This window comes from Diospyros lotus, chromosome 5 (genome assembly GCF_014633365.1).
Source record: "Diospyros lotus cultivar Yz01 chromosome 5, ASM1463336v1, whole genome shotgun sequence".
Taxonomy (NCBI): Eukaryota; Viridiplantae; Streptophyta; class Magnoliopsida; order Ericales; family Ebenaceae; genus Diospyros; species Diospyros lotus.
In genome coordinates, this window is record NC_068342.1 from 38,086,986 (window position 1) to 38,113,183 (window position 26,198).

Sequence of the window (26,198 nt, forward strand, 5' to 3'; positions counted from 1 at the left end):
TGCTATCTGTTCTGCTATCTGTTCTTAGCTTAATTCTTTACGAAACCAACAAAACACATAGGGGGTTGATCACTGATCAGATTATTCATCAAACAGCAGTGTGTTCTGTTCTGCAAACATGATAGAGAGTTGCATTCCTCTTATTGCTTTTTCGTACCATAAGTGAATAAGCATCGACCGATTAAGCAGAAAATCACAATCAACAAAAATTGAATCCCTTATTTTAACTGATTGAATAATTTCTCTCATCTTTTCAGCATAACAGTAGTAGTAATCAAGCTCTCAGTGGAGCTTGAAAGCACTAATGTGCTGCTAAAAACATCTTAAATAGGGACAAGGCTCTGCTCGGCTGAAACGTTGGAACTAGATGGCCAGCACCTCGAACTGTAGCGAAATTCAGTCCATTGTAAGCCACTTGATATCCTCCCACCTACAAAACCAACCCCATCAGCAATGCAGCAATTAACATACAAGCAAGAAATCTTGATCTCTCTATCTAAGCAAGAAATCTTCTTGTGCACTGCTCAAATTACATATATGAAGACTAAGTGCCTGAAACATACTTCTCCGCCAGCATCTGTCCAAGGAGACCAAGGCTTAACCACTGTAAGATTTAAGGCGTCGATGGAGTATCGAGTGCTAGACACTGGAACCATTGCATCCACATCGCCACTGTCCATAATATGTTCACATTTCAGAGAGTTGGTGATCCCAAAAAAAAAAAAAATCAAAAACTATTTCACCACATGTACAATTTTGCTTTATTGCTTGGATTGACCATAGTTTTTAACAAGAATTCATGTAGCCAGCCGACCCTGTCTACTGGGATTACCTGTAAAGAAGTATTCGAAGACCAGAAGCGATCAGCCTTCTGTATATGGGGAACATAGTTGACGGGCTATCGTTCCAACCTATGATGGCACTGAGAGAGGTAGAAAGAGAGAGTGAGCATTAATGTCTGAAAAGGTTAAAAAGCAGAGAGAGTACATTTTAAAGATGACAATTTAACATGCCATAAAGGAAACTCTACATTTCCTTGTTTGAATGCAATCTTTAAGAAGAAGAAGATAGCAATAACAAAAATTGTAAACCTGCAAAGCTGCCATGGATAGGGCAGATTGGTTCTGTTGGCATGCAAAGCTTTCTGAACTTGAGGAAGATTGAGATAACTGTGAACATAATTGATTTCACATGGATCATAACCTCCGGAGCCTCTCGGGTTTCTTGATGACATTGACGCATTCGAACACAATGGGGCATAGATATTGTATACATCAATATCTCCAACCTCTTTCCCAGCCCTTTCCAGAACATCAACGCATTTTTGGCCATTGAATTTCATACAGTGTTCTATAAGTCCGCGGTGAGTCTCGTCCGAAATCAATGCGTGGGTCCAAAGGTAATCAAACACCCCTCTCTCATCAGTTTCAGAGTTCATTATCCCATTTCCTATCTGCATTATCCAACATGAGAAATTGCTCATTGTCAGGAATGAAATTGAGTTTATGGTGTACGCTTGAGACAAATTTGCCTTCCCTGGCTGTTAAGTTACCATTATTCCTTTGAGTTTGATCAGCAAGGAGGGGTCTGCCTCTTTGTTTCTCTTCACAATGGTGTCTGCAAGCTCTGGAATGTAATGTCCTGCAACAATGTCAACAATAAAACAGTTAGAGAGGGTGTCCTGAGTACACAAGGCTCCCATGCATTGCATGAGTTGGGGAGAGTTGTATTTTTACGCAGTCGAATGTGTGATCTTTCAATCATATTTTTGTATGTTTCTTGTAACTCTGGGGGAGTTGTCAATTATGGTATTGGTACCTGCATAGCTTTCTCCTGCTATGTAGAAGTCTCGAGACTTGTATTCTGGGTATCTTTTGAACCAATTGATCAGGAAAGTGTATGCATCTTCAGCTGAAATAGCAGAGCATAACCAAAATGATATTTATATCAAAATGATATTATAGGGGTTTTCGGGTTTAAGACTTGACTTACCTGTTCTTTTATCTCCAGATTTCTTATAATCCGAGGTGGTGTTGGAGTAAGAAAATCCAACCCCAGCTGGGGACTCCAAAAACAACATATTTGCAACTGCATCAAGTAAGATTTAGATCATAAGAACTCAGCTTAAAGAAACCAATTAAGGACCGAACAGAGTTTGTCACATCTAATATTAATATACATTCAGAGAATTTTTTGTACAGAAAATCCATGCAGTACGATTTTACAGTGGCATTGTACGAAAACTTTATAGAGAAACATCATCTTTCATGGCCGAGACCCACTAACCTCTGTTCCAAGAATGGCGCCTTGGATAAAGCGTTTTACCATTTGAATTTACACCAAAAGGTCCCAGCTCTAGCATGGCTCCTGCCCCTAGTGATGAACAGCCTGGCCCTGCTAACATCAAACATATATATATATATATAAACAAGGAACAATAAAGTTAATTATATTTACGCGTAATTATCTTTTTCTTGTTTATTTTACAAAAAGGTCCACGATCTTAATACGAAAAGGAACAATTTTACTATTGCTAGTAAAAACTCCCTCATAACATCAAGGGTAAATTTTAAGGATATTCTCTATATTTTGAATATATATATATATATATATAGAGAGAGAGAGAGAGAGATTACCTCCATTTAGCCAGAGAACAAGAGGCTTAGAAGAAGGAAGATGAACAGCCTCAGCGAAATAGTAGAAGAGGCTTCTGCCGTTGACTTCATCCACAGATACATAACCTGCATATTGCTTGAACCTGTTGGAGCTTGCAAATGATGCTGGCTGACCAGGCAGCCCACCTGCGATGAGATCATCCTCCTTCTTTCCGCCGCCGGCAGACGTCCGGTGACGGTCGGCGCTCAAGCTTGGTGCCACCCACTCGTCGTCGACAGCATTATTTCCTCTTTTAGCCTTCCATAAAGCCTTCAGAGCTCCAGCTTGGTCAAGTGGGTGGCCATGGCTGAGGCCACGGAAGCTCACCACCACCACTGTGAAGAAGGCGAGTCTGAGGAGCTTTGCAGATAAGAGATGAGGCTTCTTCTCCATGAATTGGTGCTGAATTTGAATCGCAGGAGTGAGAAATTATATATAGATATAGACTTATAGTCACAGACACTTGGTGGGTTTATAATTATATATATGCACCTTGTGTTTATATATATAGCGACTCTAGACAAGCAGCAATGGAAGATGGCTCTTTCTCATTGGGCCACTTTGAGTTTGATGTGATGAAGACATTTTTCGCCTCCTCAATTTTCCAAGCCATGCTTTAGAAATTTCATAATTGTTTTTGTCTTTAAGGAAACTAGAAGGAAAGTAGATGCTCATCCCCAATGCATGTGGATTGTGGAGTGGGTGGGACTCTTCACTCTTCAGTCTACAGTCTTCACAGCGACAAGCTCTTGGGGAAAATTGTGGTTGCATGCATGGAGACTCAAAACTTTCACATCCAACACATTTTCCACTGTTTATTGGGGCCCATCTACACATAGATAGACCCTGTGTGACCAGGCTTTTTTTTAAATATAATTTTAAATTATTCTTAGTTTATTTTTTTTTATTTTTTTTTTAATTTTAAGTTCTGCAGTGCTTTCTACTTAGTAGTGTACATTTGATTCGGACCGAAATTGAGTTTTTTAAAAACATTTAGACCAAAAACCGCCCAATCAAAAACATTGAAATGTCCGAAAGATGATGACGACACAAGCAAGCACGTTTTTGATTGATTGAGTCATTAGATGAGAGCCAACCAGTACTCCACCAGTTCACGCGGTTGAGATATTTCCATATGTCGTCGTCTAACGGGTCAGCCACGCAAAGGCCGCCCCCGCCGCCGCCGACAACTACTAGGACTCGAATTAATTTATCCACACTCCTCCTCCCTTAAAAAACGTCCGGATGTCAATTGAACACGGCAAGCTTCATATAATAAAACACTACTTGTATGTTTACCAGCTTCTTCCTTTTCCACCACTGGCAGTCCAAGCAGAGCCGCCCAATGAAGTTAGGGGCTCTGGTCATAAAGATTTGTTGAGAGGTTTGAGTATTAATTTTTTTTTTAAAAAAATTAATATATCTTTTTATTTAAATATTTTATTAAAAAAATTAAAATTTAATCAACTACAAAATATAATAATTAACAACAATAAATTTTCAACTAAAATATAATATTCTAGAGATAAAAACTAAAATAAAAAAATCAAATAACTTACTACAATAAACAAAAAAAAATAAAACTATTTTTTTAAAAAACTCTAAGAAAATTAGTGCGAACAAAAAATTATACATTTATGATTCTTTTATAGAAGGAAATAAAATAAAATATTAAACTAATAATATTAAAAAGATAAAATTCACCAACAATGAATAACTTTAGGTGAGCAACTAATAAAATTGAAAAATGATAAAAGAAAGTTAAAAAAAATTATAATATTTTGTATTTAATTTTTTAATACATATTTATTACTAAAAAATAAAATATATATATATATATATTACAAATTTTTAAAATTTGGGGCTTCCAATTTTAGGACCTTATGTCATGGCATATATGGCTTTGTGGCCTGCGCTGGCCCTGAGTCTAGTTATGGAAAATTCGATGCTCCGGCCAGCCACATACATGCTCCATGCCGCAATATTGTTGGGAGCTACCCCATTTGAGAGATTAATCACCTGGAACCTTTCTAGACTCGAGAAATTCAAGAAAGAAATGAGTCCAAGCCCCAGCTCTGTATTCATTTTTCTATGTTATGCCAAGATAACTCTCGGTCAAAAACTCAAAGCAGTAATCACAGAACATTCAATACAGTAAGCATGCACTAATCAAAATGAAGCAAACACAAAAACGCCAGAAAATTTTACCATGGTTCACCTGTTAATGAGGGCTACGTCCACGTTGAGTTCCGGCAAAGAGAGTTCACTCCACTATTGGGACAAAAACGATTACAATCTCAGTATACACAGATTCATTCCCAACCCTCACTGCACAAAACAATTCTCACCTTAAATAGGCCCCATAACCACAGAACTAAAGGTTAGAGGCTCAAACCCTAGAGAGAAAATAAACATTCGTAAACTATACAGAGAGAGAAAGGAATTACAGAGAATGAACTGATCAAACCAAACAAAAGGAAGGTAATCGGAGGTTGTGCGCACTACAGATCTCGAGGCTACTGTAGAGGATATAAAGAAGGCACCAACAGTGGAGATCAAGTCATATAAAGGCATAGCAGAATATCGACGATCGGGTAAGCAGCAGGCAAAACGACAAGGTAAGCACGCCAAGCAAAACGGCAAAGGGGGTTGCCATTTTGGCCATCCACCCAAAACACTGTCGTTTTAGGTGGTCCCGAGGGTTGCCAAAAAAGACCATCTTGCTCCTCTGTTAAACGCAGCGTTTTGAAGCTTCACATTAATATGACAATCTCCACCTTGAAACTTCAACCTTTTAGGGACAAGTCCACAACAATGGAGCATGCTACAATCTTTGCCTTCATTACTCATGTTGGTTGTTCCTTCAACCAACAGTGACATGCAGTAAGCCCAAACAATGTTTGAACTTGGCTGCAGTCACAATTTTTGTTCCCATATCAGCTGGGTTGTTTTTTGTAGGGACCTTTTCGATAATTACCTTTCCCTTGGCCACTTGGTCCCTTACATAATGGTATTTTACATCTACATGTTTTGTCCTTTCATGGTAAACAAGATTCTTACATAAATGTATAGCACTTTGGCTATCAAAAAAGACTACCACCTTACCTTGTAATATCTAAATTTCTGTCAAGATACCTTGAAGCCAAATGACTTCCTTAAAAGCGTCAGTTATAGCAACATACTCAGCCCCAGTAAAGGACAGAGCCACCAGGGGCTGTAACTGAGACTTCCAGCTTATACAATTACCACTTAGGGTAAAGTAATAAGCTATAGTGGACTTCCTTGAATCTCGATCACCTGCAAAATCAGAATCTATAAACCCTACCAAATCAAGAGCATCAGTTCTTTTCATGTAATTTAAACCAACATTTAAATAGCTGTTAATATATCTTAGCAAAAATTTTAAGGCTTCCCAATGATGTTTTCCATGATTAGACATATATCTACTAAGTAAAGAGATTGAAAAAGCAAGGTCTGGCCTGGTACTAATCATGGAATACATGATGGTTCCAATTACATTAGCAGAAGGAATGGATTCCATTTTTAACCTTTTAGAATCTGATGTTGGACATTGCGCTTTAGACAAAATAAAGTGACCTCCTAAAGGTGTATTTACTGGTTTGCAATTTGACATTCTAAATTTCTGTACAGCCTTTAATAAATAATCATGTTGATGAATCTTTAGACAATTTTTACTTATGTTTCTCTCAATTACCATCCCTAAAACTTTCCTAGCAGATCCTAAATCTTTCATATCAAAGTTAGTGTTCAACATTGATTTTAGTTCATTAATCTTAGACTTAGATTTGTTAATCAATAAAATGTCATCAACATACAGCAACAAATATACAAGGATATCAGAGAGAATGTAGTAAAGACAATTATCATATTCACTCCTCACAAAGTCAATCCCAACTACAAAATTATCGAATTTCTTATACCATTGATGTGGGGATTGTTTTAGACCATACAAAGACTTTTTTAACAGACAAACATGATCAGGATATTCTTTGTTAACATAACCAACAGGTTGTTCCATATAGATAAGTTTTTCTAAATCTCCATGTAAGAAAGCAGTTTTAACATCAAGCTGTTCTAATTCAAGATCATACTGAACAACTATTGCAAGTATCATATGAATGGTTTTAAACTTAACAACAGGTGAAAAAATTTCAATATAATCAATACCTTCCCTCTATGTAAAACCTTTAACAACTAATCTAGCTTTGAATCTAAGGGGATCAGTGGGTAACATACCTTCTTTGATTTTGAACAGCCACTTACACTTCACTAGCTTTTGTTTCTAAGGTCTTGGGACCAACTCCCAAGTGTTGTTGGTTATCAAGGATGCCATTTCTTCCTCCATAGCATACTGCCACTTTGTGCTGTCTTGAGAGCTGATAGCCTCCTCATAAGAGGTAGGCTCACTGCCTCTCAATTCCATGCCTGCCACTAAGGCACAATAAACAAGGTCTGAATATGCATACCTAGTAGGGGGTCTAACTGACCTTCTACTCCTATCTCGGGCTAACTGATAGTCCCTTAAGTTTTGCTGGGGGGACTCATGATGCTCCACCTCAACCTCAGGGACTTCAGTTGATTCCTCCTAATCACTTTCCTGATCAGATGATGAGTCACTTCTAGGGTTGGGACTGACAGAGGTTGGGGCAACAGGAAGATTAGGCATTCTTGATGGCTGTTCCACGTGAAAGTGGGTATTACTTCCTATCACAAAATCTTCTGGGATACTAGGTTTAGGATATGTTTCTGTATTTTCTAGTTTGCAGGGAAAAACACTTTCATTAAATATAACATCCTTGCTTATAATTATTTTTGCTCCTCCAAAACTCTTATCCTATAACCTATAGCCTTTAGTTCCTTCTTGATATCCTACAAAGACACACTTTGAGGACTGAGGGTCTAGTTTTCCTATAGATTGATGAACATAGGCTTGACACCCAAAGACCTTTAAATGATTCAAATTTAATTTTCTGCCTAACCATTTTTCTTCAGGGCATATCAAATTTAAAACGGTTGAAAGGCTCATATTAATTAGGTAAGCAGCAGTGGATAGGGCTTCTCCCCAAAGGGTTTTAGGCATATCGGCTGTGAACATTAGACATCTAACCTTTTCTAGGAGAGTTCTGTTCATTCTTTCAACAACCCCATTTTGTTGGGGTGTGTTCCTAACAATCTTGTGCCTAGTAATGCCTTGTGAATTACATAATTCATCAAACTCTCTATTGCAGAATTCTAACCCATTGTCTGTTCTTAAAAATTTAACCTTCTTATCTGTCTGATTCTCGACTAAGGCCTTCCATACCTTAAATTTTTCTAATGTTTAGTCTTTAGTACTAAGAGGGAATACCCACACTTTTCTAGTAAAGTCATCAACAATGGATAAGAAATACCTATTGCCACCAAGAGTTGGTGTTTGAGAGGGACCTCATAGGTCTGCATGCAAGTACTCTAGGCATACCTTCGCCAGGTGAGTTCCTCTATGGAAACTCAGCTTGTGTTGCTTGCCAAGAGTACAAGGCTCACAAAAGTTTAGGGACTCTGCAGTCACTGAATCAAGATAACCTTGAGAAAACAGTGCCTGCAGACCTTTCTGGCTCATGTGACCAAGTCTCAAATGCCAGAGATCTGTCTTATCAGTTTTAACAATACATGCAGAATGAACAGGGTAAAGAGAACAACCATCTAACACATATAAGCCATGCCTTTTGGTACCAGTTAGGATTAGGTCATTATTTTTAAACACATGCATGAAACCATTTTCAGCAATATAAGAATAGCCTAATTCATTCAGAGTACCAAGTGAAAATAAATTTCGTTTTAGACCAGGCACATATCTGACCTTAGTGAGCACTCTGACTTTGTTATCATGTATTTTAAGGGTTATGTCACATATTCCTTTTATACTACATGATTGATTATTGCCCATATAAACAGTGCTAGAGTCTTTGTCACTAAAGTTTTGAAACCATGCAATATTAGGACACATATGGAAAGAACACCCAGAGTCCATAATCCACTCATTAGTTACAGTTTCATCAGACACAGTCAGAACTTCAGCTAAAGTGTTAGAATTACTAGCAGCTATAAATGGTTGCATTACCTCCTTGTTTCTGTTTTCGTAAAAGATCATAACAATATTTTTAATATGTCCCTCTTTCCCACAATGATAGCACTTCCACTTAGGTTTTTGTTTGCCCTTCTTTTCTTTATTTTTACCCTTATTCCCCAAACCCCTAGATTGATCTCCATTACCTGGGTTGTTTTTCTTTTCAAATTTGCCTTTCACAAACAAGTTATTAGAAGGCTTCTTAAATGCATTTAATTCAAGTTCCCTAGCTTTAATTTCAGATATGACTAAGTCTAAACTAGGTACAATTCCAGTATATTGAAGAGCATGCTTGACTACATTATATTCTTCAGGCAATGAGTTTAAAAGAATCATAGCCTCACTAGTATCACCCAGGGCTTGATCTGTTCCTCTTAATAATAAAGCAAGCTTGGTAAACTCATCTATGTTTTCATCCATAGATTTAGAAACATTCATTTTGAAGTTGAATAACATTCCCTTTAAATAAACTAAATTAGAAGCAGACAATACAGAATATAATGATTCCAGTTTATTCCACAGTTCAATAGGGGTATTCATGCCATTAACTTTACGAATAATACTATCACCAAGATGTAAGAAAATAAGATTAAAAGCTTCTTCTCTTACCTCATCAGTTCTAGCCAACTGATCTACATACCACTTTCTGTCTTCAAGCTCAAGTGCAATAAGCACTTTATGATGAGAGAGCAGGACTCTCATCTTCTTTTTCCAACTACCGAAGTAGCTTTTTCCATCAAATGTACCGATTTCAAATCGGGTTGTTGTCATCTTCGCTTTGCATGAAGGAACCCTAAAACCCTAGACGCCGACAAACACTCCTACAGCAAACCCTTAACTGACAAAGACTCATAGCAAACCCTAGAGACTTAAACCCACCCAAGTAAAGGAAAAATATGACTCGGAAGATGAAATAGCGCAGGCTCCGAAAATCCTAACGGTGAATACCAGAGAAATGGCTCTGATACCACTGTTATGCCAAGATAACTCTCGGCCAAAAACTCAAAGCAGTAATCACAGAACATTCAATATAATAAGCATGCACTAATCAAAATGAAGCAAACACAAAAACGCCAGAAAATTTTATCGTGGTTCACCCGTTAATGAGAGCTACGTCTACGTTGAGCTCCGGTAAAGAGAGCTCACTCCACTATTGGGACAAAAACGATTACAATCTCAGTATACATAGATTCATTCTCAACCCTCACTGTACAAAACAATTCTCACCTTAAATCGGCCCCATAACCACAAAACTAAAGGTTAAAGGCTCAAACCCTAGAGAGAAAATAAACATTCGTAAACTATACAGAGAGAGAAAGGAATTACAGAGAATGAACTGATCAAACCAAACAAGAGGAAGGTAATCGGAGGCTGTGCGCACTACAGATCTCGAGGCTACTGTAGAGGATATAAAGAAGGCACCAGCGGTGGAGATCAAGTCATATAAAGGCACAGCAGAACATCGATGATCGGGTAAACAGCAGGCAAAATGACAAGGTAAGCACGCCAAGCAAAACGGCAAAGGGGGTTGCCGTTTTGGCCATCCACCCAAAACGCTATCGTTTTGGGTGGTCCTGAGGGTTGCCAAAAAAAACCATCCTGTCCTACCCCTCCGTTAAACACAGCGTTTTGAAGCTTCACATTAATATAACATTCTACAACTAAAAACGGTTCCCATAGGAAAGCAAAAACATAGGAACAACATGAATAATAAATAACAAGTCCTCAATACATGGTTAATTCTCTCCCTCCCTCCCTATATCTCTCTCTCTTTGAAATTCAGGCAAGCAGACTCTACTATTATAAATAACAAGTTTACAATGAATATATTGTCGAAAACTAAAATTGTTCCCAATTTCTTTATCTTCAGTGTTTATTCTAATAAATTTTGGATAAAACAAGAGATGATTCACCAAAACAATAGGGACACAAGAATTGCAAGGGGAAGTGAGTTTCTCTTTTTAATTAGATCAGCTCAAGTGCTCAACTATATCAAAATCTATCTCGTACAAAACTGCAACAAAATTTATGAAGCAAATGAGAGAGAGATGGGGAGCAGCAAACACACCTTCGAAGCAATGGTCAAGGGGTAGTATTCCTGGCCTGGCCAAGCCAAAATTTCAGCAAGGTTGGTGAACTATTGGCTCCTACTCCTAAAAAATAAAGAATTAAGTTAACACTAAGCTATTTACAATAGTAGGTGAGTAGCCTAGATTTTGTAATCTGAATGCAAGAAACTCTCGTATGGTGTCCCGTTGAGTGTCTTATGGATGTCATCCCAATTGTCAACCTATTCCGACAAGGAACCTCTATGAATCTTTACCTGACGACTCTTCAGATCCATCTGTGGCACCTTCAGGAAGTCTTGAACGTCTTGCAATTTCTGCAAAATTAAAATGAAAAAAAAAAGTTGGAATTTATGTCAAAATGCAAAAAGAAATAACAAAAACTCTTGTTACTAACCATGAATGAATATTATTATAATAAGATCAATAATGATAGTAAATGCCTTACTGAGCGATTTTTAATTATGTCCTCGTAGTAGAGGATAATGTGTAGAGTGCTCTTGAAGTATTCTAAAGCTTTGGCAATCATCTCCTGTACTTGCCTTGGATAAAGTGTTTTACCATCTGAATTTACACGAAAAGGTCCCAGCTCTTGCATGGCTCTCATTAGTGATGAACAGCTAGGCCCTGCTAACATCAAATGTATATGTATAAAATGAAATGCGAGCCTCACTTTGTAAGGGTCCCGAGAGTTATATCTATACGCAAACTCCCCCTTGTTTTTATTTTCTTTGCAAAAAAATAATATATATTTCACAACTTGAATCCATAACCAGCAATGCTTGCCTCCATTTAGCCAGAGAACAAGAGGCTTAGAAGAAGGACATTGAACTACCTCAGCAAAATAGTAGAAGAGGCTTCTGCCATTGGCTTCATCCACGGTCACGTAGCCTGCATATTGCTTGAACATGTTGGAGCCTGCCAATGGCGGCTGGCCAGGCAGCCCACCTCTGATGAGATCATTCTCCTTCTTTCCACAGTTGGAATTGGAAGACGGCCGGTGATGGTCGGCGCTCAAACTTGGCACTGTTGGATCCTTAATCCAACATTGGGCTCATATGTGAATAATTATGCATTGTGGGCTATCAAATAATCTAAGCCCAATTAAAAGTGACATGTTAAGTTTTGGGCTTTAATGTATCTAATAGGGTGCAGGCCTTTAATGTGTAGATACTTAAAAGATAATTATGTTTTCTTGATGGGCTAAAATGTAATTATCAATAGGATAACGGGTTGTTACCTCTATAAATACAGGGGTTATGGTCCCCAGGTCAGACGAACGAATCAGTCTTGTTTCTGTATCTCATCATCAGAAATCAGTTGTGAAGAGAAACTTAAAGGATTCTCTCAGAAATTCGTATTGATCTGAAAGGCTCGCCGCACGGATCTAAAGAGATATAATCGTTATGGATTCAAGTACGTTTCCGTTTATTGTTTATTTATTCTTGATGATTTAACATGATTATTCTTGGTGTTTGGGTGATAGTTTTCACAAAAGATTTAAAGTTCTCAATAAGTGATATCAGAGTCTTTTTCATGCTAAGTCATTGAGAATCATATTATTTTGATCCGTAATTTATTTGGATATATCAATGTTTTTAAACCAAAATTTTATGGATTAAATAACGACACAAGCTTCTAATCACGTCGATTAAGAAAAGTCGTGGCCACTGGCAGCAGCATTGAGAAAAGAAAGCCACGGCCAATGGCCGCGACATTAAGGAAAAGCCGTGGCCTTCTGGCCACGGCATTAAGAAAGCCGCAGCCTTCTAGCTGCGGCATGAAGAGAATAGTTGCGGCCAGAAGGCCGCGGCATCAGGAATGGCAGCGGCCATTTGGCCGCTGCATCAAGAAAGCCGCGGCATCAAGGGAAGAGCTGTGGCCATCTAGCCGCGGCGTTCAGTTTCCTGGGGAGGAAACCCTAGGATTTCCAGACATGGGCCCATGATCAATTTGGGCTGCGGTTTCAATAAATTAATTAATTAATTATTTTATTAATTAGTTAATTAAATTTAGTAGATTAATTAATTATTTATTAATTAATTAACTTCAATAAAATAGTTTGATTTTAGTAAATTAATTTATTAATTAGTTAATTAAATTTAGTAAATTAATTAATTTCTTATTTATTAGTTAATTAATTAAATTCAGTAATGCAGCTTATTAACTGCAGTTTATTAAATTCAGTAAAGCAGTTTCATAACTGCAGTTTATTAAATTCAGTTTATTAACTGCTTTAATTAAATAAGGGATTGTTTTAATTAAACTGTTTCCTTTGGTGCAATTTTAAATTTGGATATTGGCATGATTTTATATATATATATATTGAAATAAATTAATTGAAACAACATGTCGCCAAAGTGACCTCTCTTGTGAAAATTAATTTGTTTTGAAATATAAATGGTTGTGTGCATGTAATTTGTGTGAATATATATCAGCCCAAAGGAAGGTAAATATTTAACATAATTACATGTGCACCTGTGGTAATAAATACGTGATAATTATTTGGTTTTATATATGACCAATAAATCAGCCCAAATGAAGATTTATTGTTTGTTGTGTTATTATTATCAGTATTTGATTACTACACCAAGATATCACTTCCAAGTTAATATTTTGTCCAAAGATGAAACTATTAATGGAGTGTCCGGTATCTTGAGATGGAATTTGCCTTTATTTGAATTTAATTTTGTTTTAAGACTTATATGAGCTTTGTTTTGTTTGTTTGTTGTTCTCTGTTCAGCACTCGCTCCTGCTAATATTACTGCCACTATCAATTCTATTCCTATGTTAAATGGCTCTAACTTTAAGTCATGGCAAGAGAATCTCATGATAGTTCTCGGAGTCATGGATCTTGACCTTGCGATAAGGGTTAATTCTCCAGCACCTCTTACAGATTCGAGTACCTCTGATCAAATGAGGGAGATGGAAAATTGGGAGAGATCAAATCGCATGTGCATGATGATCATGAAGAAAGCCATTCCGGAAGCATTCAGGGGCACAATATCTGAAAAGATTACTATGGCTGAAGATTTCCTTGCGGATATTGAAAAGAGGTTTGCCAAGAATGAAAAGGCTGAAATTGGTACACTCTTGGCAAGCCTAATTTCAATGAGGTATAAGGGTAAAGGCAACATCAGGGAGTACATCATGGAGATGTCTCATCTTGCTTCTAAGTTGAAGGCACTTAAGCTTGAACTCTTGGAGGGATTGCTAGTGCATCTGGTTTTGATTTCACTTTCGACACAATTTAACCAGTTTAAGGTGAGCTACAAATGTCAAGAGACTTGGTCTCTGAATGAGCTTATCTCACACTATGTTCAGGAAGAGGAAAGAATGAAGCAAGATAAGACAAAGAATGCTTACTTGGCCTCAACCTCTAAGGACAAAGCAAGGAAAAGCAAGAAGGATACAGAAGCTGCAGGTACAGCACCTCATAAGAAACAACAAAAGAAACCGACTAACTCAGTTGGTAAGGGTTGTTTCTTCTGTGGGGCTGAAGGGCATAAAAAAAAGCAGTGCACCAACTATCACGCATGGCGTGCTAAGAAAGGTATGCTTCTTAATTTGGTTTGTTCTGAAGTTAATTTAATTTCGGTACCTAGACACACGTGGTGGATAGATTCTGGTGCAACAACTCACATCAGTGTGCCTATGCAGGGTTGCCTGAGCTGTCGAAAGCCAAATGATGCTGAAAGATACATCTATGTGGGCGATGGCAAGACAGTTCAAGTTGAGGCAATAGGAAAATTTAGATTATTGTTAAAGACTGGATTTTATTTGGATCTTGATGAAACATTTGTTGTACCGTCTTTTAGATGGAATTTGATTTCTATTTCTACTTTGGACAAATTTGGTTATTCTTGTTCGTTTGGAAATGGAAAATTTAGTTTGTTTCATGATTCAAAATTGGTTGGCTCCGGCTCTTTGTCAGGCTATGATAATCTTTATTCAATTGATACAATTGCTTCATATAATGAATCCCTGCAATTAAATACATGAGGTGTAAAGAGAAAATTAACCGTTGAGAATTCAGTTGTGTTATAGCACAAGAGATTAGGTCATATCTCCAAGCAGAGAATTGAGAGACTTGTGTCAGACGAAATTCTAGATCCCTTAGATTTCACAAATTTTGAGTTTTGTGTTAACTATATAAAGGGAAAACAAACCAATAAAAGGATATTTGAAGCCAACAGGACTATGGACGTCTTAGAATTTATACATACGGATATTTGTGGGCATTTCCCTATGGTTGCTTGTAATGGTCAACAATACTTTATAACGTTCATAGGCGATTTTTCTAGATATGGTTACATATATCTCATTCATGAAAAATCACAATCACTGGACGTGTTCAAAAATTATAAGGCTGAAGTTGAGAACCAACTCAACAAAATGATTAAAACCGTCAGATCTGATCGTGGTGGTGAATACTATGGCAGATATGACGGTTCATGTGAACAACGTCCAGGGCCATTGGCTAAGTTCCTAGAGGAATGTGGTATCGTCCCACAGTACACCATGCCGGGTTCGCCCATTATGAATGGTGTTGCTGAAAGACGAAACAGGATACTTAAGGACATGGTAAGGAGTATAATTAGTCATTCTACCTTACCGGAATCACTCTGGGGAGAAGCACTTAAGACTGCAAAATATATCCTTAACAGAGTTCCAACTAAAGCAACTGCCAAAACCCTTTATGAGCTTTGGACGGGCAGGAAGCCTAATCTAAAGCACTTACACATTTGGGGATGTCCAGTTGAGGCTAGGCCGAATGAAAAGAAACTAGACTCAAGGACGGTGAGTTTCTATTTTATTGGATACTCTGAAAGATCCAGGGGGTACAAGTTTTATGATCCCACGACTAAGTCGATTTTCGAGTCTGGAAATGCACGGTTCTTTGAGGATGCCGAGTTTGGGGGGGGAGATGCAGGTAGGGACATTGTTTTTGAAGAGGAATATGTTGATATTCCCACAGGTGTTATGGGTATTGATCAGGATTTCATTCCTGACCTTTTTCAAGACACATCAAATCAAAACAATGTCGGAGAACCTCTCATTCTAGAAAGTGTTCCAGAAGAACAAACTCTAGTACCTCAAGAACCTATGTCATTAAGAAGATCCACTAGAGAGAGGAGAAGTGCAGTGCCAGATGATTACATTGTATTTCTTCAAGAACATGAGGTGGACATTGGAGTGATGGAAGATGATCCGATCAACTTTCATCAAGCCATGGAAAGTTCTAACTCTCAAAAGTGGATTGATGCCATGAATGAGGAGATTAAATCCATGAAAGACAATGACGTGTGGGATCTTATCCCATTGCCAGAAAGTGCGGAACCCATTGGTTGCAAATAGATATTTAAGACCAAAAGGGATTCGAAAGGCAATGTGGAAAAGTACAAGACTCGTCTTGTTGCAAAGGGATTTACATAGAAAGAATGCATTGACTATAAAGAGACTTTCTCTCCAGTATCTTCGAAAGACTCTTTCAGGATTATAATGGCATTACTGGCCCATTTCAATCTTGAGTTACAACAAATGGATGTGAAGACAGCGTTTCTCAATGGTAACATTGATGAAACAATCTATATGGTGTAACCAGAAAACTTTGTGTCAGGAGACCCAAAGAATATGGTTTGCAAACTTAAAAAATCCATCTATGGACTCAAACAAGGATCTCGACAATGGTATTTCAAGTTTCATCAAGTAATCATCTCGTTTGGTTTTGAGATGAATTTGGTCGATGATTGTATATACCATAAGTTTTGTGGGAGCAAACATATTTTTCTGGTTTTATATGTCGATGGCATTTTGCTTGCCAGCAACGATATAGGCTTATTGCACGAAACCAAGAGATTTCTATCTAAGAATTTTGAGATGAAAGATCTTAGTGACGCCTTTTTTGTATTGGGCATTCAGATATACCGAGATCGCTCTCGAGGTGTTCTTGGATTGTCACAAAAGGGCTATATTGAAAAGGTTCTCAAAAGGTATGGCATGCATAATTGCAAACCAGGTGATACCCCTATGGCTAAGGGAGACAAATTTAGTCTCAATCAGTGCCCTAAGAATGATTTTGAGGAAAAGAAAATGCAGAAGATTCCCTACGCCTCAGCAGTAGGAAGTCTAATGTATGCTCAAGTTTGTACGCGTCCGGATATTGCGTATGTCACTGGGATATTGGGCAGATATTTAAGCAATCCAGGAGTAGACCATTGGAAAGCAGCTAAACGGGTCCTGCGGTACTTACAGAAAACAAAAGACTACATGCTCATGTATCGGAGGTCAGATCAGCTTGATATCGTTGGGTATACTGACTCCAATTTTGTTGAATGCCAAGATAGTATGAAATCTACTTCGGGCTATGTTTACCTGCTTGTTGGAGGTGCTATCTCCTGGAAGAGTGCTAAACAGTCAATTATAGCCTCTTCTACTATGGCAACATAATTTATAGCATGTTATGAGGCATCCAATCACGGAATATGGCTGCAGAATTTTGTCCCGAGGCAGCGCATAGTGGATGGTGTTGAAAGACCACTCAAATTATTTTGTGACAATAAGTCAGCAGTTATGTATTCCAACAACAACAGGAGCTCGACGAAGTCAAAGAATATAAACATCAAGTTCCTAGTTGTTAAATAAAGAGTTCAGAGTGGACAGTTGTCTATAAAGCACATCAGAACAAACTCCATAGTTGCGGATCCGCTTACTAAGGGATTGCCACCCAAAGTGTTTCATGAGCACACTACTCATATGGGTGTCATTTCAATTGAGGATATTCAGATTTAGTGGGAGTTTGTAATTTTAGATGTTTTTATGAAATAGACATTTTTCAGTTATTTCAGTTAATCGATATGTTGAGGTTATTTTCTGCAGAAATAAAATTTCAGTTTATTTACACTCTGTTTTTTGTTATGGTTTGATCTCACTAAGGTTTAAGGGTGGACCAATTGGAAATAGGCATGTTAAGATCACATTACATGAAATTTCCATGCTACACATCCACATCATGATCCATGTCATTTAATTGTATCGACATATGTGACCATTGATGGGTTAAGTTACGATAGTTGTAACAAAGGCCGCTTTGATCCTATGTTGGTATAATTGATGGACGGGATTGGTTATAGATACATTTCGATACTGACAGCAAAGTTGAGCTCATTCGGTTATTTGTTTTGCAAAGCATAATTATGAGGTTATACATATGGCCCAAGTGGGAGATTGTTGGATCCTTAATCCAACATTGGGCTCATATGTGAATAATTATGCATTGTGGGCTGTCAAATAATCTAAGCCCAATTAAAAGTGATCTGTTAAGTTTTGGGCTTTAATGTATCTAATAGGGTATAGGCCTTTAATGTGTAGATATTTAAAGGATAATTATGTTTTCTTGATAGGCTGAAACATAATTATCAATAGGGTAACGGGCTATTACCTCTATAAATATAGCGGTTATGGTCCCCAGGTCAAACGAACGAATCAATCTTGTTTCTGTATCCCATCATCAAAAATCAGTTGTGAAGGGAAACTTAAAGGATTCTCTCAAAAAATCGTATTGATCTGGAAGGCTGGCCGCACGGATCTAAAGAGATATAATCGTTATGGATTCAAGTACGCTTCCGTTTATTGTTTATTTATTCTTGATGATTTGACATGATTATTCTTGGCGTTTGGGTGATAGTTTTCACAAAAGATTTAAAGTTCTCAACAAATGGTATCAAAGCCTTTTTTCATGTTAAGTCATTGAGAATCATATTATTTTGATCCGTAATTTATTTGGATATATCAATGTTTTTAAACCAAAATTTTATGGATTAAATAACGGCACATAATCATATTATTTTATGTTATGGGTCAAGCCCATAATCATGTGTTCCATTCGTGTTTCGCTTGCTGGCCTATCCCATTTTAGTCCCACTGCTGCTGATATAAAAGGGCTTTGATGCTGCCCTAATCTTCATATCGTTCTCTCTCGCTTATTTTCTAAAACCCTAATCGGTGCTTGAAGCAAGACACTTTTCTCGTGAATCCTTCTCTTGATCGATCGGTGTTTTTCAATTCTATGGTAAGATCACTTGGTAAGTAAAGGTATTAATGTATAATCTCTATTGTCGTTTAATTGCCTGAAGCGTGTGCGATTGGTCGAAATCTGATAGAACAGATACTTGACTTGATCGTGAGATCAGTCCGAACAAAACTAGCACTTGTTCTTATATTTGTGTATTATGTTTCAATTTTCTCTTTTTGCAATATTATTTTACTTCAGTTGTGATCTTGTAATTGATTATAATCTTGAGATATTTAGTGGATTGACTAGAGGCGGAGCCTCTGTCATGAGTAGAATCTATTTTGATCCGAACACGTATATCATGTGTTCTTGGTTTCTGTATTGTTTTTGTTTTATCTTTCACTTTTATGCTTGATCTTGTGTTTGGCCGAGAAATAGGTTGGATTATAAAACCAATAATCTCAACCTTGGCTTCTCTTTGGCTTGAGATGGAGATAGAGACAGAAAACTTGACGAGATGGATGGATCATGTGTGTGTATTTGCTGAATGTTCAATAATAGATAGAGGACCAAAGAAAACCTACTGAACATGGTTTTCCAGGCAAAACATTGTAATATTAAGAAGTAAAAAAGAAACTTCTCATCTTTCTAGTAGAATGTAAACACATAGGGGAGTGATCACTGATCATATTATTGATCAAACAGCAGTGTGTTCTGTTCTGCAAACATGATAGAGAGATGCATTCCTCTTATTGCTTTTTCGTACCATAAGTGAATAAGAATCACAATCAACAAAAGCTGAATCCCTTATTTTAACTGATTGAACAATTTCTCTCATCTTTTCAGCATAACAGTAGTAGGAATCAAGCTCTCAGTAGAGCTTGAAAGCACTAATGTGCTGCTAAAAACATCTTAAAAAGGGACAAGGCTCTGCTCGGCTGAAACCTTGGAACTTGATGGCCAGCACCTCGAACTGTTGCGAAATTCAGTCCATTGTAAGCCACTTGATATCCTCCCACCTACAAAACCAACCCCATCAGCAATGCAGCAATTAGCAAGAACTTAATCTCTCTATTTAAGCAAGAAATCTTCTTGTGCACTGCGCAAATTACACATATGAAGATTAAATGCCCGAAACATACTTCTCCGCCAGCATCTGTCCAAGGAGACCAAGGCTTAACCACTGTAAGATTTAAGGCATCGATGGAGTATCGAGTGCCAGACACTGGAACCACTGCATCCACATCGCCACTGTCCACAATATGTTCACATTCAGAGAGTTGGTGATCAAATAAAAAAAAAAACATCAAAAACTATTTCACCACATCTATAGTTTTGCTTTATTGCTTGGATTGACAATAGTTTTTAACAAGAATTCATGTAGCCAGCCGACCCTGTCTACTGGGATTACCTGTAAAGAAGTATTCGAAGACCAGAATCGATCAGCCTTCTGTATATGGGGAACATAGTTGACGGGCTGTCGTTCCAACCTATGATGGCACTGAGAGAGGTAGAAAGAGAGAGTGAGCATTAATGTCTGAAAATGTAAAAAAGCATCAGAGAGAGTACATTTTAAAGATGACAATTTAACATGCCATAAAGGCAACTCTACATATCCTTGTTTGAATGCAATCTTTAAGAAGAAGAAGATAGCAATAGCAAAAATTGTAAACCTGCAAAGCTGCCATGGATAGGGCAGATTGGTTCTGTTGGCATGCAAAGCTTTCTGAACTTGAGGAAGATTGAGATAACTGTGAACATAATTGATTTCACATGGATCGTAACCTCCAGAGCCTCTCGGGTTTCTTGATGACATTGACGCATTAAAACACAATGGGGCATAGATATTGTATGCATCAATATCTCCAACCTCTTTCGCAGCCCTTTCCGCAACATCAACGCATTTTTGGCCATTGAATTTCATACAGTGTTCTATAAGTCCGCGATGAGTCTCGTCCGAAATCAATGCGTGGGTCCAAAGGTAATCAAACATCCCTCTATCATCAGTTTCAAAGTTCATTATCCCATTTCCTATCTGCATTATTCAACATAAGAAATTGCTCATTGTCAGGAAGGAAATTGAGTTTATGGTGTAAGCTTGAGACAAATTTGCCATCCCTGGCCGTTAAGTTACCATTATTCCTTTGAGTTTGATCACCAAGGAGGGGTCTGCCTCTTTGTTTCTCTTTACAATGGTGTCTGCAAGCTCTGGAATGTAAAATCCTGCAACAATGTCAACAATAAAACAGTTAGAGAGGGCGTCTTGACTACACAAGGCTCCCATGCATTGCGAAAGTCGGGGAGAGTTGTATTTTTACGCAGTGGAACGTGTGATCTTTCAGTCATGTTTTTGTATGTTTCTTGTAACTCTGGGGGAGTTGTCGATTATATGGTATTGGTACCTGCATAGCTTTCTCCTGCTATGTAGAAGTCTCGAGACTTGTATTCTGGGTATCTTTTGAACCAATTGGTCAGGAAAGTGTATGCATCTTCAGCTGAAATAGCAGAGCACAACCAAATGATATTCATATCAAAATGATATTATAGGGGTTTTCGAGTTTAGGGTTTAAGACTTGACTTACCTGTTCTTTTATCTCCAGATTTCTGGTAATCCGAGGTGGTGTTGGAGTAAGAAAATCCAACCCCAGCTGGGGACTCCAAAAACAACATATTTGCAACTGCATCAAGTAAGATTTAGATAATAAGAACTCAGCTTAAAGAAACTAATTAAGGACCGAACAGAGTTTGTCACATCCAATATTAATATACATTCAGAGAATTTTTTGTACAGAAAATCCATTCAGTACGATTTTACAGTGGCATTGTCATATCGTTCTAATGATTTGCTTTTTGTACGAAAACTTTATAGAGAAACATCATCTTCCATGGCCGAGACCCACTAACCTTTGTTCCAAGAATGGCGCCTTGGATAAAGCGTTTTACCATTTGAATTTACACCAAAAGGTCCCAGCTCTAGCATGGCACCCGCCCCTAGTGATGAACAGCCTGGCCCTGCTAACATCAAATATATATATATATATATATAAACAAGGAACAATAAAGTTAATTATATTTACACGTAATCTTTTTCTTGTTTATTTTACAAAAAGGTCCATGATCTTAATATGAAAAGGAACAATTTTACTATTGCTAGTAAAAACTTCCTCATAACCTCAAGGGTAAATTTTAAGCATATTCTCTATATTTTGAATATATCTCTATATAATAAAACAGAATGATTTTTAAAAATATTTATATTTTGATCATATGGCTGAGATGAGTTTTGAATGTTGGTCAATGGCCGAGAAGAATTTCACTTCCTGTTCAGCTTTTCTCTCTCTCCCAACCAGCTGTGGTTGGGGACTCCAAATTTTTTTTAAAAATTTTAATTTTTTTTAAAAAAATAATATACAAGGTTGGGGACTCTTTTTTAATTTTTTTTAATTTTAATTTTTAAAGCATTCAACAGTGTAAGTTTTTGAAATTTTTTGAAATATCATATAAGTTTTAAATAAAAAAAATACCAACGGTGTAAGTTTTAATGTATAAAAATTTGGCATGGATGATTCAATTCCAAAAGAAATAAAAATCTCTTTTCTAAATTATTGATGATCAAATGTTGTTTTTAGTGTAAAAGTTTATTCAAATAATAATATCAAAGTATGAAACTTAATTCGAAATTTAATATTTTTATCTTTAGGTGTTAAATCTTTGATATTTTTAATTTTTTTAAAATTTAATTTTTAAAGCATTTAATACTTAATTTTTAGGTATTCTAAATATCAACATAATAAGTTTTTGAAATTTTTTAAAATATCATGTAAGTTTTAATACTTAATTTTTAAAAAAAATAAATAAATAAACACTAATAGTGTAACTTTTTAGGGGTGTTCGCGGTGCGGTTTGACCGGTCTAAACTATTTTTAGCACGCCAAACCGCTAGTGCGGTTTGACGACCAAACCAGACCGGTCTGATTTGGGTGCGGCCAAACCGCACCAATCCAGACCGCATTTTGCGGTCTGGATTGGTGCGGTTTGCCACGATTTGAAAATAATCTGTTTAGCATACAATCTTCAACCTATTATAAATAACCTGTTTAACATACACTTGAGAAGTGCTATCAACTTGAGAAATACACACAATAGTACCCATTTTAAGCTGCATTTTAAACTGCACTTAGCCGAATCTCTTATCAACTTAAGAAGTTCTCACTCCTCACAAGTCACAACGTATTTTAGACCCAATAACAACAAACAAACAAACACTAGACATTAATAAAAATACACACACCTACCTATTGGAGAACTGATATTCGCTGCCAGGTACACGAAACGATCCTCATTGGTGAGATTGGCGAACCGCTTTGGCCCGAGCTTCAACCCCAACTATGTCTCGTAGTCGTAGCCGTCGGTCTTCTCCTCTGCCTCGATTTGTCGTAGCCGTCAGTCATCTCTTCTACCTCGATCTGTCGTAGTCGGCGGTGGAACCGTGGGTATGGGCTGCTGACGATAATCCGAGGACGAGAAAAAGAAAGAAAAAGAGAAGACGTCGAGACGATGGAATGAAAGGGTGCTGTAGCAGGGGCGATCGGATTGGGGGGAACTGGGGAAGGGTTGTGCGGGTGGGGGAGGGCCGAATAAGGTTGCCGATTAGGGTTACGCGGGTGGGGGAGGGTGCGCGGGTGAAGGAGGGGGCTGCTGATTGTGATTAGGGTTGTGGGTAGGGAGGGGGCTCTGTCGATTGCGATTAAGGATTAGGGTTTTGGGTGGGAAAGGGGGTTGCGCAGGGCTGGGTGCTTACCGTGCTTTTATAATTTATTTTTTTATTTTTTTTAATTATTTTTTGGGCAGTTCGGTTTAAAACCGAACCGCCTACTATCCAAACCGCAAACCGGGCAGTTTGGAAAGCTTTCAAACCATTTCCAACCGCAAAAAAAATAAACTGATCGGTTCAGTCTGGTTCGGTTTGGTTTGGCCGATTTTCGCAGTGCACCGATTTTTTTGAACACTCCTATAACTTTTAATGTATTATAATTTGACATTTAGAATTTGACATGGATAATTCAATTCCAAAAGAAATAAAAATCTCTTTTTTAAATCATTGATGATCAAATGTTGTTTTTAGTGTAAAACTTTATTCAAATAATGATATCAAAGTAGGAAACTTAATTCGAAATTTAATATTTTTATATTTAGGTGTTGAATCTTTGAGACTTGAAATTAGTTAATCTATTCTATTGAGTTACTTAAAAATTCAAATATTTAAAAAAAATATTTATTTTTTTAATTTTATTAATTCTATTTTTATTTTAGGCACAATAAAAAAATTTTAAAATTAAAATAATATAAAATCAAAGAATTCCCGACCTTGTATGGTCAGGGAATCCAATGTTCAGGAACACAAGGGTTCCCAACCACTCACAGTTAGGAACCCAAGGTTCTCCGACCCCAAACCAAGATTCCTTCATTATTGATGGTCGAGGCCATGGTAGCCGGCAGTAGCCATTATGTATTGTTTGATAAGTAATTTTTAATTTAATTTGTTCAAATTGTAGAGCACTTACTGATGTGCTTTATTATATAGATTTAGTTATTTTTTTTAATTATTATAAAACGTTAACAAGTATATAATAACTTTAATTTATGTTTTTTATTTAATATTTATAATTTTTTTTTACTTGCTTTTATATTTTGATTTGTTTAATGATCATTATAAATCTTATATGTTTGTTTGTTATTATAATTTTTTCATAAATTTTAACATAATAGGTATAAATTATAATTATATTTTAATTTTAATAATATTTACACCATAGCTAAAGACACGGATATACGCTAATATATATAGAGAGAGAGAGATTACCTCCATTTAGCCAGAGAACAAGAGGCTTAGAAGAAGGAAGATGAACAGCCTCAGCGAAATAGTAGAAGAGGCTTCTGCCGTTGACTTCATCCACAGATACATAACCTGCATATTGCTTGAACCTGTTGGAGCTTGCAAATGATGCTGGCTGACCAGGCAGCCCACCTGCGATGAGATCATCCTTCTTCTTTCCGCCGCCGGCAGACGTCCGGTGACGGTCGACGCTCAAGCTTGGCACCACCCACTCGTCGTCCACAGCATTATTTCCTCTTTTAGCCTTCCATAAAGCCTTCAGAGCTCCAGCTTGGTCAAGTGGGTGGCCATGGCTGAGGCCACGGAAGCTCACCACCACCACTGTGAAGAAGGCGAGTTTGAGGAGCTTTGCAGAGAAAAGAAGAGGGTTCTTCTCCATGAATTGGTGCTGAATTTGAATCGCAGGAGTGAGAAATTATATATAGATATAGTCACAGACACTTGGTGGGTTTATAATTATATATATGCACCTCTTGTGTTTATATATATAGCGACTCTAGACAAGCAGCAATGGAAGACGGCTCTTTCTCATTGGGCCACTTCGATGTGATGAATAAATTTTTTGCCTCCTCAAATTTCCAAGCCATGCTTCAGAAATTTCATAATTGTTTTTGTCTTTTAAGGAAAGGAGAAGGAAAGTAGATGCTCATCCCCAATGCATGTGGATTGTGGACTGTGGAGTGGGTGTGGGTGGGACTCTTCAGTCTTCAAAGCGACAAGCCCTTGGGGAAAATTGTGGTTGCATGCATGGAGACTCAAAACTTTCACATCGAACAGGTTCTCCACAGTTTATTGGGGCCCATCTACACATAGACCCTGTGTGTGTGTGACCAGGCTTTTTTTGAAAAAAATATAATTTTAAATTATTCTTAATTTATTTTTATTTATTTTTTTTAAGTTTTAAGTACTGCCGTGCTTTCTACTTAATTAGTAGTGTACATTTGATTCGGACCGAAATTGAGTTTTTTTAAAAAAATTAGACCAAAAACCACCCGATCTACTCTAGTTGGGACCGGACCGGTTGTCTTGAATTTTGTTTCCATTTTTAGTATAAAATTATAAAAAAAAAAAAATGCATGTACTATAATAACGGAATAAAAACATTGAAATCTCCCAAAGATAACGATGACACAAGCAAGAAGCACGTCTTTGATCGAGTGATTAGATGAGAGAGAACCAGTACTCCACCAGTCCACGCGGTTGAGAGATTTCCATTTGTCGTCGTCTGACGGGTCAGCCACGCAGGGCGGGGGCGCCGCGCCAACCAGTACTCCACCAGTCCACACGGTTGTGAGATTTCCATTTGCCGTCGTCTAACGGGTCAGCCCCGCAGAGCACAACACACCCTCCCCCCCCGCCCCGCACCCGACGACTACTAGGACTCGAATTAATTTATCCACACTCCTCCTCCCTTAAAAAACGTCCGGATGTCAATTGAAC

The 26,198-nt window shown here is 37.4% G+C and overlaps 1 protein-coding gene across 1 annotated transcript; it reads right to left on the reverse strand.

The window, feature by feature from the left end:
* Positions 1–193: 193 nt before the first annotated feature.
* LOC127802244 (uncharacterized) lies at positions 194–25,226 on the reverse strand. Its single transcript, XM_052337956.1, has 23 exons — positions 24,726–25,226; positions 21,767–21,874; positions 21,445–21,540; positions 21,265–21,357; positions 20,997–21,085; positions 20,536–20,897; positions 20,274–20,363; positions 20,005–20,113; positions 19,762–19,881; positions 11,635–11,884; positions 11,106–11,165; positions 8,135–9,186; positions 6,646–6,766; positions 5,791–5,952; positions 2,637–3,086; positions 2,287–2,394; positions 1,993–2,088; positions 1,819–1,911; positions 1,553–1,641; positions 1,092–1,453; positions 833–922; positions 564–672; positions 194–430 (listed from the first exon to the last, which is right to left on the reverse strand). The coding sequence occupies exons 1-23, from the start codon at positions 25,135–25,137 to the stop codon at positions 302–304; spliced, it is 4,650 nt and encodes a 1,549-aa protein (XP_052193916.1). The 5' UTR covers positions 25,138–25,226; the 3' UTR covers positions 194–301.
* Between the last annotated feature and the right edge of the window lie 972 nt (positions 25,227–26,198).